Source organism: Trachemys scripta, chromosome 11, assembly GCF_013100865.1.
Source record: "Trachemys scripta elegans isolate TJP31775 chromosome 11, CAS_Tse_1.0, whole genome shotgun sequence".
In the NCBI taxonomy this organism is placed as follows: domain Eukaryota; kingdom Metazoa; phylum Chordata; order Testudines; family Emydidae; genus Trachemys; species Trachemys scripta.
This window is the reverse complement of record NC_048308.1, coordinates 11,554,086-11,570,347: the sequence shown is the minus strand read 5'-3', so window position 1 is coordinate 11,570,347 and position 16,262 is coordinate 11,554,086. Positions and strand designations below refer to the sequence as shown.

General features: G+C 39.8%; 1 protein-coding gene across 2 annotated transcripts in view; it reads left to right on the top strand.

The window, feature by feature from the left end:
* SNX4 (sorting nexin 4) overlaps window positions 1–16,262 on the top strand; it is a 56,073-nt gene that overhangs the window by 16,664 nt on the left and 23,147 nt on the right. Inside the window, exons 3-5 of one of the 2 annotated variants that reach the window (XM_034785302.1) lie at window positions 7,979–8,117; window positions 8,201–8,350; window positions 10,864–10,911. In XM_034785302.1, the coding sequence (XP_034641193.1) occupies window positions 7,979–8,117; window positions 8,201–8,350; window positions 10,864–10,911 (337 nt within the window). The remainder of the gene's footprint in view (window positions 1–7,978; window positions 8,118–8,200; window positions 8,351–10,863; window positions 10,912–16,262) is intronic. The other variant, XM_034785303.1, reaches the window with a different exon arrangement.

Genomic DNA, 16,262 nt, shown 5'->3' with positions numbered 1-16,262 from the left:
TTAGAGCTTAGCTTTATAATAGAGCATTCTCTGATCAGGAACAGTCAGCTTGGATTCACTAAGGGCAAGTCATGCCTGCCTAACCTAATTGCCTTCTATGACGAGATAACTGTCTCTGTGGATGAGGGGAAGACAATGGACGTGTTATTCCTTGACTTTAGCAAAGCTTTTGATACAGTCTCCCAGAGAATTCTTGCCATCAAGTTAGTCATATGGACTGGATGAATTGACTATGAGGTGGATAGAAAGCTGGCTAGATAGTTGGGCTCAACAGGTAGTGATCAATGGCTCCATGTCTAGTTGACAGCCAGTATCAAGCAGAGTGCCCCAAGGGTCAGTCCTGGGGCCGGTTTTGTTCAATATCTTCATTAATGATCTGGAGGATGGTGTGGATTGCACCCTCAGCAAGTTTGCAGATGACACTAAACTGGGAGGAGTGGTAGATACGCTGGAGGGTAGGGATAGTATACAGAGGGACCTAGACAAACTAGAGGATTGGGCCAAAAGAAATCTGATGAGGTTCAACAAGGACAAGTGCAGAGTCCTTCACTTAGGAAGGAAGAATCCCATGCACTGCTACAGACTAGGGACCAAATGGCTAGGCAGCAGTTCTGCAGAAAAGGACCTAGGGATTATAGTGGACGAGAAGCTGGATATGAGTCAACAGTGTGACCTGGTTGCCAAGAAGGCTAATGGCATTTTGGGCTGTATAAGTAGGAATGTTGCCAGCAGATTGAGACATGATCATTCCCCTCTATTCGGCATTGGTAAGGCCTCATCTGGAGTACTGTGTCCAGTTTTGGGCCCCACACTACAAGAAGGATGTGGAAAAATTGGAGAGAATCCAGTGGAGGACAACAAAAATGATTAGGGGGCTGGAGCACATGATTTATGAGGAGAGGCTGAGGGAACTGGGATTATTTATTCTGCAGAAGAGAAGAATGAGAGGGAATTTGATAGCTGCTTTCAACCACCTGAAAGGGGGTTCCAAAGAGGATGGATCTAGACTGTTTTCAGTGGTACCAGATGCCAGAACAAGGAGTAATGGTCTCAAATTGCAGTGAGGGAGGTTTAGGTTGGAGATTAGGAAAAGCTTTTTCACTAGGAAGGTGGTGAAGCACTGGAATGGGTTACCTAGGGAGGTGATGGAATTTCCTTCCTTAGAAGATTTTAAGGTCAGGCTAGACAAAGCCCTGGCTGCAATGATTTAGTTGGGGATTGGTCCGGCTTTGAGCAGGGGGTTGGACTAGATGACCTCCTGAGATCCCTTCCAACCCTGATATTCCATGATTCTACGATTCTCTTGTCATGTGAAGGCTGCAGTCCTTAACATGAGAGTATTCAAATCTTATGGTGACTTGGACCATTTTGTCAATGCCTCGATAGAATATGACATGAGTAAAATAATACTAAGTGATCCCACTCGATGTCTTGAGTCTTAATTCAATATTAGTTAAATGAATGGATATCTTGGAAGCAAGCTTTAAAGAAAGTCGAAGTATTGTCCTCCTGATTAATTAATAGAAAATGTATAGTATTGCCAGTTTCAGGCATTCAAAAATCATGAGTCATGTCTGAAAATCATGAAATATTTTTAAAATAATTCTTTCTGGGTACATTTTCTTTGCCTTCTGATATGAGTCTTTAGATTAGTCATGTTTTCTGGCCCTTTTCCTCAACCATGGGGGCTAGTGACTTTTTTAAAATGAAAGTTGGCGCTTGACTGCAGGAGCTGGGGTTTTAAGAAAAACACCAAATATTGAGACACATGATAAAATTGTGAGAGTTGGCAACACTGGGTATAACAGAGCAATTATTTTAGAAGGCTGACTAACAAGGCGGAAAAGCAGCATGCTCTAGTCTATTAATTATTTAAGGGCAGATCCAGACATGGAAGACAAACTCCTTAACTTTATCTTATGGAGTGATGGAGAGCCATACTGAATTCCAGCTGCAGCCTTTATAAATGTAGTATTACCAAAGCCTGGATGACTTTCTAGTATCTCTGTGAGAAGATACATTTTTAGATGATATAAAAGCATATACATGGTTCATTTGGGGAAGGGATTAGCAGCGTTTGCAGCTGCAGACTACTGCTATCCAGAGTCATCCTTGAAAGGTGCAAGCTGGTGTGCAGATTTTTCAGTGCTGACTCACTGATACTATTGATCTTGATCTTGAGAGACCTCACTTATTTGGAAAGTGAGAGATGTAAGCCCAGGTCTTAAATAGCACTGAGAGTTGATTGGATTATATATAAAAAAACGTGGGTTTTGTAGTATGGATTTTGTCTAAGAGTTGCTGTGAAACAGCCACTGAATAGCTTCCCAAAGGTGAAAAGCTATTGGTTTATGCTCTAAATCATCTACAGCTATGTAAGCCTGTGGAATGATTTAGCGAGGGGGTGGGAGGACATTGCAGTCAGCAGGACCTCTTCCTAAAGGGCTAGTGTTGTCAAGAAAATAAAACAAAATCATGTTGGCAGGTAACAAAAACACTTCCCAGCTTGAGGTTCAGCTCAGTTTTTTGGCCCTCTTCCTCTTCTCCCCCGCACTCCCCCCAAAAAACCAACAATTTCCTGAAGACATTCTGTCTCCCAAATAGCCGCCTGTGAAAAGAAGTGGGTAATGTTCTTGTCCCCTATCATAAGCAGAAATTTGTAAATAAGAATGGAGTAACTTCTGTCTAATTTTGAAACATTGACAGTCCTACTAAAAATGTTCAGAAATAGGTTGTGAAGAAGACCTGAAACAGTCAGCGTAAATTTGACCACAGTTTGAATTGTGGCCCATATTCTGCAGGAATTCATCCTAGATTATCATAATGGTACCTTCTGGCCTTTAAAAAAATTATGAAGTTGTCTTAAATAACATTTGCTCTTTTAGTGTATTTAAGTTGTAAGGGAGCTGGGTTGCTTTTAGCAGAATTTTGACCTCTAGAGCCATTAAAGAAGTAAACATATAAGAACATTGTCTGGTACGTACATGCTTTTTCATACAGTGTGTTTCCTCTGAGACCCAATGAATTAACTCCCAAAAGATTGAACATGTGTGTCTTCTGTTATTAGAGGCAGTATAATTTAAAAATACTCCAGTACTTCAATGAAGATCAGAAGTCTGCTTGCATGGAAAAACTTAAACTGTAGAAGGAAGATCTAGGAAAACAAAACAATCCAAAGCCACATTAAATGCGACACACTATGTCCAGTAAATATTGTTGTGCTTATAAGTGGTTAAGAGGATCTGCTTTAGATCATTAATTGTAGTAATTTTTTAAACCAAATCTTAAAGGGATTAAAATAGGACTGGCCCAAATGTGTTCCACACTCTTACAATATAGCCCACCCTCTGTAACAGATCCATCAGATCAAGAGAGCACTTAATGCAGGAATCTGTATTCCCCAGGTAGTCAGAGTGGTGGCTGATCTACTCCACTTTGTACAGATTGAAATGTGGCCTGCTGGCTCCAGGCACTTTTTCAATATAGTTCTTCAGCAAAGTTTTCTCTTTCCCTCTGTACCACAAATTAGAATAAAGTTGCATCTTGTTGGCGGCAGTCTTGCTTAAGTGACAGTTACAGCCATTGTAACAATATCATTGGAGGAGGCCACAGTTTGTAAACTAAATGATCTTCAGCTTTAAAAACACGCAAACTGAAGGTTTTTAATATTGAAATACTTAAAATTGTTTAAATGCAGACGACCCAATCCCTATCCAGTGTCATCAACAGGGAGTTACTTGCTGAATTCCATTGGGAGTTACTCCTCCATAAAAAGCTCAGGGATGAACCCTAAAGTTCTTTTGTTGTAAGTCAGTTTCTCTGTTTTGCCTTAGTACTGGTCTAATTCTTTTACCTACTGGTCACCAGCAATACCATTGGTACTAGTTATAATTCAAATAGTCTTGAAATAAGTTCTATTCCTCTTTCCTCACTCCTAAGGAAAAATACCTTGCAGCTTACATGCAATGAGAAATGTTTGCTCTGAACTCTGAGTGCTGCACTGCCTTTCATGCCTGCATTACAAGGGGCTGAGCTAATGCGTATGTTCTTTGAGTACAACTGTGTAGGCAGCCACATCTTCTTAGCCCTGGTCTACACTACACAGGTCGATGTAAGGTAGCTTATGTCGACCTAACTATGTCAGTGTACACACTACAGCCTTACTCCCACTGATGTCGGTGTAGTAGGGCACTTACATCATAACTCCACTTCCATGAGAAGCGTAGGGCTTATGTCAGTGATGCAGGGTCCATGGAGACACTGTGTTACTTACATTGGCTGTTCCCTGTCTTTTCTGAGCCATGAAATTGACAAGAAAGTTCTCCCAGCTGGGCTGCCCCCCGTGCTGGTTCCCTGCTCCGAGCTGGATTGTTGCCAAGGATCCCAGCTCCCCTCTGGGGTGAGGCGAGATTCCAGGCAGATGCTTTGCTCTCGGGGGGAGAGAGGGCTGGGGAGGCAGAGCCCCAGAGGCTAGCCGGGCTTCTGGCAGGGAGTGTGAAGCTGAGAGCCCTGGAGGCTAGGCTAGGCTCCCCACACTGCCCCTCTTAGGTCAGTGGAAGCGCTCCTGGTGAGGACACCCCACCAACCGAAAGAGGGTAGTGTGGACATGAATCACCGTAATAATTACTGCGTTAAATGAAAGTCAACCTAATTTAGGTCCGCTTAAGTTTTTAGTGTAGACATGACCTTAGAGTGGAGATGGATTGTGATGCTGTGGCAATGTTATTGGATAAAGCTGTGGTTTGACTTAGATCTGTTTTATAAATCTTGGCATCTGTTAACAATTTGATTGTGTTTTCTGGCTTAAGTGGGGCTTGTCCAGTTTTATTTGTAATCAGCAGCAGTTTTGTGTGTTGGAATGTTTATGAATGAGAATCTTCTTGTTTTTTGTTTTTGTTTGTTTGTTTCCTGTGGAAATCGTGTGTGTGGTTTCAGTTATTTGGAGTAAAGCTACTTAATCAAAAGGATGCTTTAAGCATCCTGTTTAAAAACATGCTCTGCCCATATGGGGAAAGAATCATTGACTTAAAGTAACGGATGATAATGGGTTAGCTCTTTGTTGCTTAAAGTTCATTTACTTAACATTGGATTAAGTCATTAGTATAATACAGGAGCTGAAACAGCATACAGAACAAGGATTTTGTGGTTCTTATATTTATAATGGGGCTGTGTTTTTCAGGGTTCAAATGTTGATCATATAGCTTCATTGTCTTAAAATGTACCAAGTAGCTTTGGTAAGATTATTGGAATTTAGTCTTGTAACTTAGAATGTTGTTTTTAAAAAATCAGATAATGGTTGTCTTAGTTCTTTAGATGCCTTTAAAAAAAATCTTTCTCCACAGCTAGAAATAATGGATAGGAGCAGGTTCAAACTTGACATTGTGCAGCTTTAAATCTGCTGGAAGAAACAGTGCACTGTACTGCCGAGTACCATTAAGTCTTCACAGCTGGTAATCCCATGGCAGAGTTAATAGTACTCACTGTAAATTTATACCAGCAGTTCCCAAAATGCATTTACTGCTGCTTAGAAAAATTAAATTTGGTCACTTAATAAAAAGCAGTGATATTTTTAAGTTTACTGTAGGTCTGCACATTGGGGGCCCTGTTTTGAGTTTCTCTCTGTATGTGCATATTTCACTATATCAGTGGTGGGCAACCTGCGGCCTGTCAAAGTAATCCTCTGGTGGGCCACGAGACCGTTTATTTACATTGACAGTCTGGTGGCACGGCCACCCGCAGCTCCCAGTAGCCACGATTCGCCATTTCTGGCCAATGGGAGGTGCGGGAAGCGGTGGCCAGCACGTCCCTGCGGCCCACACTGCTTCCCGCAGCTCCCTTTGGCTAGGAATGGCAAACCGCGGCCACTGGGAGCTGCAGGCAGCACAGTGTAAACAAACTGTCTCATGGCCCACCAGCAGATTACCCTGATGGGCTGCGGGCGGCCTGTGGGCTGCAGGTTGCTGATCCCTGCACTATATGGTGGTTTATAGGTGAGCAACATATCAGTAATACTTTCTGGTTAAATTCTAATATGTACTGTTGCATTGTAGCGGAATTTCCTGTGTGTGTTGGGGGTGGGGGTCATTTAGTACATAATTATTTTATTATTAATATATGTATATATTGTTTTTCATCCCAAAGGATCCCAGAATCTGTAGTAATACAGAAATTCTTTAAACCCAGCACTGAAATACAGCCACTTTTGGGACTGAACAAGTCAGCTGTGTTGCATGACACATGTGCATGACAACACTGTACAAAATTTTATCACAGGAAGTGAGGAATACTGTTTCCAATTATATCTGTATGTAGAATATAATTACACTGAAATTAGCAAAATGCACCAAAGTAAAAATACTTTACTGTTTTTTTGCAAAAAGACATGGAATCTTCAATAATCACTAGTAGTAAGTATCTCAGGTTTATGTTTTCTAAAAAACTAGTGCTTTTAATTGCACAACGTCCTCTTACTATATTGACTCAAAGAGAGAATGCCAGGAAGTCACCAACACTACTTCCTACAACGCTCATGATTTTCCTCTCTCTTTGCTTCTCCTGCATCCATCTCTGCACTTTCTTTCCATGCTGCTTTTTACACACATGGAACACTCCTCAGAACCGGTTCAGAAAGCCACTACCTTTTCCACATTTAAATCCCGTCTGAAGATGCACTTCTACCATGATGCCATCAAGAAATTAACTGACTAATAATAGCAAAGCTGAGGGGCAGTTGGGGTAGATTATGTATCTAATGAAAATAACAAAATACAATATTTTCGAGGTGGGGGAGAAGGGTTGTATTATCAGGATTTAATCAATTGCGCTGACTACTTTACTTGTATGTTGTACCTGCTTACCCTTCCTTTAGTCAGTTTGTTTTATTTTGGGTTTGGGTTTTTTTTGGACTGTAAATCCTTAAATCCTCTGAATATGAAAAGGACGCCATCTTGAAGTCTAGTCAACTTAAAAGATCTTTCAGGTACTACACTTATTTCTGAGGCCTCTTTAAACATCTTTGTGGCTTTAGAATTGCACTTACGTAGGTGTTTTTAAAATGTGTGTTTTCTCCACAGTTGCTGTGTGAAGATCCAAACAAATAGGGAAAACTGATTTTAACTATGGGGTTGAGCCAGTGAACACTTAGGCTGTGTCTACACTGCCACTTTCAGCGCTAAAACGTTTGTCGTTCAGGGGTGTGAAAAAACACCTTCTGGAGCGACAAAAGTTTTAGCGCTGGAAAGAGCCAGTATAGACAGCGCTTTATCACTGGGAGCCGCGCTCCTGGCAATAAAGCTACCACCGCTCGTTTGGGGTGGGTTTTTTTATCGCTGGGAGAGCTCTCCCTCAGCAATAAAGTGTGTCTACACTGCCCACATCACAACGCTGCCGCGGCCGCGCTGTAATGTGGGTAGTGTAGACATTACTTATATCAAGCATAAGACTGAATCCTGCAAGGTGCTAAATACTCCTGTGAAGTTCTGAGGGCCTTTGACTTCTGCAGAAGTCAGTGAGACTTGAGGGCTAGAGGTCCTTAGAGGATTGAACCCACAGTGCTTACTGCTGTGAGTAATAACTGTGCTTGCATGAGTACAGTTACTCATACGCATAACTGTTTGGTGGATTGGGCCCTAACTGACTCTCTGAAGAGTGAAGCGAAATGCACAAAATAAACAAACAGGAAAACAGGGTAAGGGGGAATCTCAAATCTTCCAGTTACTGGTAAATGTAAAAATCTTGAGGGATACTTATACCAGTAGTAGGTTTAAAAGAAAGTTCAGGTAGCTTTGTGAAATAACTTGGTGTCCCTTTAAAAAAATAATCTTAAATACTGAAGAATGTTAAATTATTAAAGTAATCACAAGTGGGGTACTATGATTTTTATTTTATTTTTTTATATTAGGTGTCTGAATTGTAACAATTGTATTGATGGTCTTAGAAAAATATCAGTAACACTCAGTTTGGATATTTTATTTTTCAGAGCTGTTGAGTCTCAGACTGAAGGACAGTGCTCTCCACCAGACTCCCTTTGGAGGCGATACAGTGAATTTGAGTTGCTGAGGAATTATTTGTTAGTTAACTATCCGCATATTGTTGTTCCACCTTTGCCAGAAAAAAGGGTAAGAAAATTGAAACTTCAACTCACTTTGCCTTACATTTAGCACTGAATTTAGCTGCTCTTAATTCTATTCTGTTCACACAGGCTGAGTTTGTTTGGCATAAGTTATCAGCGGATAACATGGATCCAGACTTTGTGGAAAGACGAAGGATTGGTTTGGAAAACTTTCTAATACGTGTGGCTTCGCATCCCATCATTTGTCAGGACAAAATTTTTTATTCCTTTTTAACACAGGTATTGTAGAAAGGCATTCTTTATTTCTAAGTACTTCCCTCCACTTTTACTTAGTTGTTCAGCTTTTAAATATTAAACACTAATAACTTTTCTTCAGTGACTTTTTAAAATTGTTTCCTGCTCTACTTCTGCATTAACAAATTAAAGGTGGGCAAGTGTTATTAGGTTATCTAATTTACCTCCTGTCAGTACACAGTTGTGCTTTACAATGTGCCTTATAATTCTTTTTCCAGTCTCATTCTAAGGCTGTTAGGGGAGGAGATTACCACCTCCCTTAGAACTCTATTCCACAACTTAATGTAACTCAGTCAGGAAGTCTTTCCTGACACTAAATTTAAATATTTAGCATATTATACACTTTTCTGCATTTACTGCACTGACTTCCAGTTTGTTTGTTTTGGGGGGGGGGGGCAGTTTGGATGCAAATGACTAATCTATTAAACCAGTGGTTCTCAAACTTTTGTACTGGTGACCCCTTTCACATAGCAAGCCTCTGAGTGAGACACTCCCTCCCTTATGGATTAAAAACACCTTTAAATATATTTAACACCATTATAAATGCTGGAGGCAAAGCGGGGTCTGGGGTGGAGGGTGACAGCTTGGGACCCCCCATGTAATAACCTCACGACCCCATGAGAGGTCCTGACCCCCAGTTTGAGAACCTCTGTATTAAACCTTATGTGCTTTAGTTCTTGGCTATTTCATGCTCCAGTCTGACAGCTGTGATCAACTGGAATGCTCTCACGGACCGTCCTAGAGTGTCCATTGTGGGGGAAGAACAGAACTAGAACTTACTGATGTTCTGGTCACATTGTAAAGCTGTGACTGAAATTTCTTTTTTGACTCAGAGTTTTGTGTTCTCATTGAGGTAATATTATTATTTTAATTGCTTTGTGTGCCTAATAGGTTGTGATATTGCATTTTATACATTGGGATGAAATTAATGAACACTTTCCATGATTCATAGTTACACATATATGCCCTCCTGTACCATACAATATGATTCTTCAAGCCTATTTTGGTGTTTACATGGTTGAATTATTTCATTTTCGCATCTCTCACTCAGTTTTTACTTAGGCAAGCTACATCGTTAGTTCTTTTTAATCTTTCTTGATACATTACAGGCGGCTGGACTTGGTGACTTCTTCTGACATCCCTTCCAGCTCTACATTTTTATGCTTAATTCCTCCAGCTCTTTAATCCTTTTTCTTGCTTTTCTCTGAATTTTCTCCATTGTGTCAAGAATTGTCTTTGTTGTACGTCAGTGTCCAGGACCGTGTCCGGTATCCTAGGTACAGTCTGATAAGAATTAGTCTCCTTTCTTCTGCTCAAATAAGATTGAACATTTTTGTTGTTGTCATCACCCTGCAACTGAATATCTAGTGTAAGTCTAGGATCACATTTGTCACTGCTAATAGTGCTCATCACGGGAAGGTTGGCCTAATGAAGAAAAACGTAATTAAAACTTACAGGAAAGTGGCATGTATGGTATTTGCTTTTGCTTTCTTAATATTTTTTCTTATTTGTGAATGTTTCTCTATTACAGTTCAGCTTACAACCTTTAGAGTATTCCGCTGTGGGTTATTAGGAGGAGCATTCTGTGAACATGCTGAATGTTTATCATCTGAATTACCCAAACAATACAAAAGAACAGTTTTAAATTTGCAATGTGAACATTGCTATCTTGACTATTTCCAGAGTAGCAGCCGTGTTAGTCTGTATCCGTAAAAAGAACAGGGGTACTTGTGGCACCTTAGAGACTAACCAATTTATTAGAGCATAAGCTTTCGTGGACTACATTCTATATGCATCCGAAGAAGTGGGCTGTAGTCCACGAAAGCTTATGCTCTAATAAATGTGTTAGTCTCTAAGGTGCACAAGTACTCCTGTTCTTTTTTTGACTATTTCCGTTTCTTACTCAAGTTAAGACACCTTTTTTTTAAAAATAATTAATGTGCCCTATTTTTGAAGTATGCTATTTTGAAAAGTGGTTCATTCATTTGGTCTTGTGGGTCTGATGGCTTAGCCGGTCGTATAATGAGCTAGAAATCAGGCAGATTGAGGCCTCAACTCAGTCTCAGTCCTGGAATTGGTGGTGGCTGGGAACATTAAAGAAGTGACTCTGCCATTACCCGTCTTCTTATAAAGTGTGAATTGCTCATCAGAAAAGAATCCTCTTAAGTACGCAGGATAATGCAGCCTGCTGGTGTCATGTAGTGAAGGGGAAAAGTTGTGAATGGGGTGGTGGGTAAACATAAAACCTGTCATACAGAATGACCCATTATTCTAAGTCCAGACGTTGAAAGGAAGATTTTCTTGACCTACCTTTTTCAGAACTTGGTCCAGGGAGTGGGACTGAGCCAATGTTTGGATGCTTGTGATTCCCACATAACCCAAGGAGATTCTCCAATGTCCTTTCTGCCTGGAAGTGGTGCTATTATCGTGTCTCATATAGACTGTGCCTGCTGTATGTTTGTCAGTGAAGATTACTGAAGTGAAACTTTTATTTCTAGGAAGGTGGATGGAAAGAAATGGTGAACGAGACCGGATTTCAGTTAAAGGTAATTATTATATGCATTTGTGTAGTGAATGTTGTGACCCTGTGAACTGTTCTGACCACAATTAAAGACCATAATTCAGTGTCTCTGCAGAGTTATGCTTTCTGTTGTGTTAAAAATAGCAGGCCCATGACGAACTGCATAATTTTGACCATATAAGGAAACAGTGTAGTACTGGTATTATGTAACAGATAATTACCAGATTTCATAAGTGAGGGAAGCTGCGACAGGTCAGTTAATCTGCCCATGTTTCATATTTGATGCAGCGTAGAATTAATTTTAAGAATTATGACCCCTGTATTTTTAAAAGCAGACTGAGCTGGTTTCAGAGTGACACCAACCTAGACAAATATCATGCCAAAGCAGGACTGTAAAGGCCAGCTCTAAAGGTTGACAGCCCTGAAGGAGAGGGTGCTTATTTGGGGTGGTGAGGTGGAACGTACAAATAAGAACTGAAATGCTTCAGCCAAAGCTCTGAATACAGTCCTGAATGAATTTTTAAACAGATCTTGGGGTTTGGTATGGTAAGTTAGGTACCTCAGAGAAACCTGAACAAGACAACAGAAGAGAAGCAGAGAGGGCCAAGGCCAAGGAGGATGTCTCTGACAGGACGAGTAGCCAAAAGAGTCAGATGGGAGAAAGAACAGTGCTCCCTAGCAATAGAGGTAATCCAAGATATACCTACCTAGTTCAACTGTTGCTGAGTCTCAGACTCGATATGTTATGCAGAATTTTATTTGCTTAATTAGACCATTTGATTTTTAATTAGTTTTGAGGAAGTCTCTGCAATAAATCCTTGAAAGGAACATGCTCCTCTGACTTCTTATAGGAGGCAATTGAGAAGAAAATTGAACATCCAGTTAGGACAAACTCCTAACACGAGCCACCTGTACACTGATTGCAGTCAGTAGTGGGAGAGGGAAAACTGTGGAGGACAGGCAGGAATAGGTGACCGAGTGTTACATTAGTACACAGGCAAAGTGTAGGTACATGGGAATTTGTTGACAGATGCAACTTTTGGGCATAGCCATATGTACTCTGATTCTGTGGGTGCAAAATATAGTGGGTATGAATCTAAGCCTTCATCTTAAATATATAGTCTCTAATTCTCTTGGTTGCAAAGAAAATCTTTCAAATGTGAGTATAAATGAATGAAGTACTGTTGTCCTGAATCTGCTGAAAGCCTAAAAAAATAGTTCTGGGGTGTGATCTGTCCCCATTAATCACAAGGAGGTTTAATGCTGGCACCTACTGATGTTGGCAATTTGACTTTAATTCACTGCTGATTGTATTACTGGGCACATCCTGCTGATGTCCATATCCCATAATTTCAAACTGCCTGCCTAGTGTGAAAATCTGCACCTCTCCCCTATCCATCTACCACAACCTTTAGCTTCCTTCCCTCCCAACACATACAGCACGTACAGACCACATCTTCAGTGCCACTCTGTATGGTCAATAAAAAAATCTGCAACCGACTGAAAATTAAAAATGTAGAGCCAGGGTAAAATAAATTGAATTTAAGATTTAATTAAATAGTACACTAGTACAATATTCCTTTTACGTACCTTTTCTGTTAAATGAAAATGGAGCTTTTATTTATCTGAAGCTGCTGCAGAATATAGGGTCTTTGACACAGAATTATGAGTAAACATGCTGTGGATTTGTGGTAGACTTTTGTCTTGGGGTGTCTCTTCTAACACTGCTAGGCATTTAGGACCATCAGTCTAGGGGACAGTTTATGGCACTGGAGTCTTAAGAGTGGACTCTTCTTCTTTTTTTTTTTTTTTAAGTTTGTAACAAGATCTGCACTTATTCAATACATTGAGGCATATAGGGAACTCAACCAGTGGAAAAAAATAGGTAAACAAGAAGACAAGTATTCCTTAGAAAAAAGAGACCAAGTTATCATCCAAGGAGTTAGGCTGCAAATTCAGGAAGAAATATATATGGCACATAATCGTAGAGGGGAAACAATGTGAGAGAGGGGGTTACAGGGGAATATTAAAAAGGTAAAAAATTAAAAATTTTAAAGATGCACATGTAGAATAGCATTTGCAATGGTTTTCCTGTGTATTCATTTGAATTGCAAGAATGACCTTGTTTTTATTAACCTCTTGATTATCTATGGGCTGATATGTGGATGTAACATCTGCTTGACAGATCTTTTTGGAAAAACTTGATCCTATCCTGCTCTGCTCCTTTAAGCTTTAAAACTGCGGAAGACAGTTTTCTGAACCATCATTTAAAATTACTGATAGCACGTCACAATTTGCAAAGCATTCAGATGGTAGACACTGCTAACTCATATTTTTAAATGATGTCATGTATGTTGTACCCCAAAATCATCAATTAATGATGTTTTAGGCTGTGTTTGAGAACAGCAGCATGGGCAGTTTGAGTTAGTTGCATTGAGAATGGTGGGAAGGGCATAATAAAAGTTTTTATTAAACTCAACATAGATACTCCAGAATAAGAGTGGGAGAAAGGAGAAAATTATGGCATGTAAGAGCAAGTGAGAAAAATATAGTTTCTGTTAAACAAATTGTCAGATACATGGCCTGTTCAGTTCATTTAGCTTTATTAAAATGTAGGTTACTTGAGAGGGGAAGAAGGAACCCAAAGAACAACAGTTAAATTACTTCAAAATATTCAACATAAACAGCTGTCTAAGGACAGATGGTATCTTAGGTAAAATGTAAGATGAGACAATCACTATTCCGCTTTCTAGATTTCTGACAGTGTGCATGGTTATTTTCTCTGTGGAATCCATGCTTCCCTAAGGAAAATGTTACATTTTTATAAAATAATGGGGGAATGGAGCCTTTCTGTTTCCTTTGCTAAACCTTTTAATTCTACATTCAATTTCTGTGTTGAATGTAAAAATAAAAGGGTTTTAGTAAGCTGATAGAGTTGGTTCCTTATGGTAGCTTAATAATAATATCAGAGGCAGATTTATACTTGGAGTGCGTAGTTGTGTAGGACCAGAAGCAAGCCATGGGCCCATTTTCTGCCTTTGTTCCGTGACGCCAGAGGGTTTGCAGACTAATTAGATGGCACAGTCCAGACACTGCAATACACTAGTCGAACAGATGAAGATCCTGTGTTTAAACCAGGAGGATTTATTTTGGATTACCCCGACTACTCTGAGTTAGAATTCTGTCTCTACCAGCTGTAATGCGTTCCCCCCGCCCGCAAAATACTGCAATTTAGAATACGTGTTTAAATGTTCTTTCAAACTTTTTTGCTCTGGGAGGGCAAAATACAATGCACTATCTTCCCCACCTCCCACCCCCCGTCATAGTTAATCTGGAGGAGGAAAAACATGGTGTACAATTCCCTCCTCCCCCTCTCTCCCCCCCTGGAAAACAAACAAACCTTAACAAAACGGCACTGGCTACTCCTGAGCACAAAGCCAGTACCTCTTTTTAACTGCTATATTCCATATTGTCATCCAGTTTTTGCTTTTGTGTGTGAAAGCTACTTGACCCAGTCTCAATTGACAGCCAATTCCACTTCAAGTATTCACTCCATTTAACCACCTCTGTAAATTCTTTTTGCACATACTCTCAATTTACAAAAATGTCTGTCCAGAAACCTTACATAAACTTGCTCTAGCTTGATAGTAACCCTTAGCTAGCTTGTAGTATGATTTTTGTTTGAAATCAGTGTGTAAAAAATGGCCAGATTGATAATGCACAAGAAGTCAAGCTGTGTTATTTCCTTCTTGTGCCTCATCAATAGTACAGATTCTGCAAAACAGATTGTTTCCTCAGTTACACCTGTGAAACTTCATTGGCTTTGAAAGATTACGTATGTGTAACGGAGGGCAGAATTTGGTACTGTAATTGGACCTTTTGATGATGCATTCAGAACCCAGAGTAGAATTGACTGTCTTGCTCTCCCAGAGAGCTCTTTTAACTCTGTAATGTGAACAGCTGTATATAAAGTAGTGTAAATACTTTTGCCCATAAAGTAAGCAAGTATGAGTCAGACTGCTCAGAGAAAACAGGTCTCATGACCAAGATGTTACCAGACACCTTTGAGTAGAACTGAGTCTTGACACCTGTCACTTATCTTTGCTGAAAACTAGCCAATCTATTCTTAAATAAAATTTTAAAAACCCTTCCTTTGCACTCTGAGAGATGACTATAGGGGGTTGGGATATTTGCTCCCTCAGTCTGTAGAATGTTTGGAGAAGCAGAATTACTGCTGGAAAGTAACTCCTTTTTATTCCGTGACCACACTTTTGTATAATACTCATCGGTAGCTGTCATGCCAATCACAATAGCAAAATTACTTTTTAATTGAGCTCAGACGTTGTGCTCAGCACTCTACCAACATGAGATGAGATTCCAGCGTCAAGGATATTACAGTGAAATTCAAACACGGTTCAGCTTGGACACAATGTGATGGGAGGCGGAACAGTCTCAGTCTGGTGCCAATCTCATAAATAGAATTTACTGAGAGGCTTATGAAGGGAAACTTTCTACTCTAACTCCAAGCGAGCATTGGGTTCTACTGGAATCAGTTGCTAAATAACTTTTTAAAAACTGCTCTTAAGAGTTGCTGACTTTGCTGCTATTGATGCACAAAATATTATTCCTATAGCAAACATCATTGCTAAAAACTCTCTCTGCCAGAAGGTACAGTTGTGAATTATCACTCTTACTGAGCCTTTTGCGCCAGAAGTCTTGGTTCTTTTAAACCTACCTCTTTTCGTTTTGAAGAAGGATTAACCAAAATGAACTCGGGCCACTTCTGAAGGGGTGCATCCACACAGGGATTGCATGTGTTCTAATTTAGCACCTTGCACCTTTAGTTAATTTGTCTTAATTTTCTTGAGTGTCTCCATCTGGACATGTTCTTAAAGGCCTTACTATCTGAGGAAGGGACTGACTTTTTGTTGTGTGTACATGTCTAGCACATTCAGGCCCCAATGACCAGGACATGTAGGTATTACAGTAATAATTACAGTAAAAGAAATAAAATAAGTGGAGACATGTTGCTCTTTTACAGAGTAAACATAAAAACTGATGAATTCTAACTAAATTCTTAAAAAATTTAAACCACAAAAGCAAGAATTAGTGTTGGGAATTCCATACTTCGGTTGCAGGCACTGGTAGAATAACATTTTTTCTCAGAAACAGAGCAGAAAGTTTAATTATAGCAACTGTTTCTTTACAGAAGAAAATCCAGTGATCCAATTTGCGATTCAATATAGCAGTTTCCTATCTATTGAAAAGGAACACTGCATCAAAAGCTGGCACTATTCTCATTCACAGATATATGTATGCTTTCCTCTACAGTAACTCTGAAAATGAGAGAACACAATAGATTTGTGTTTGATGCCA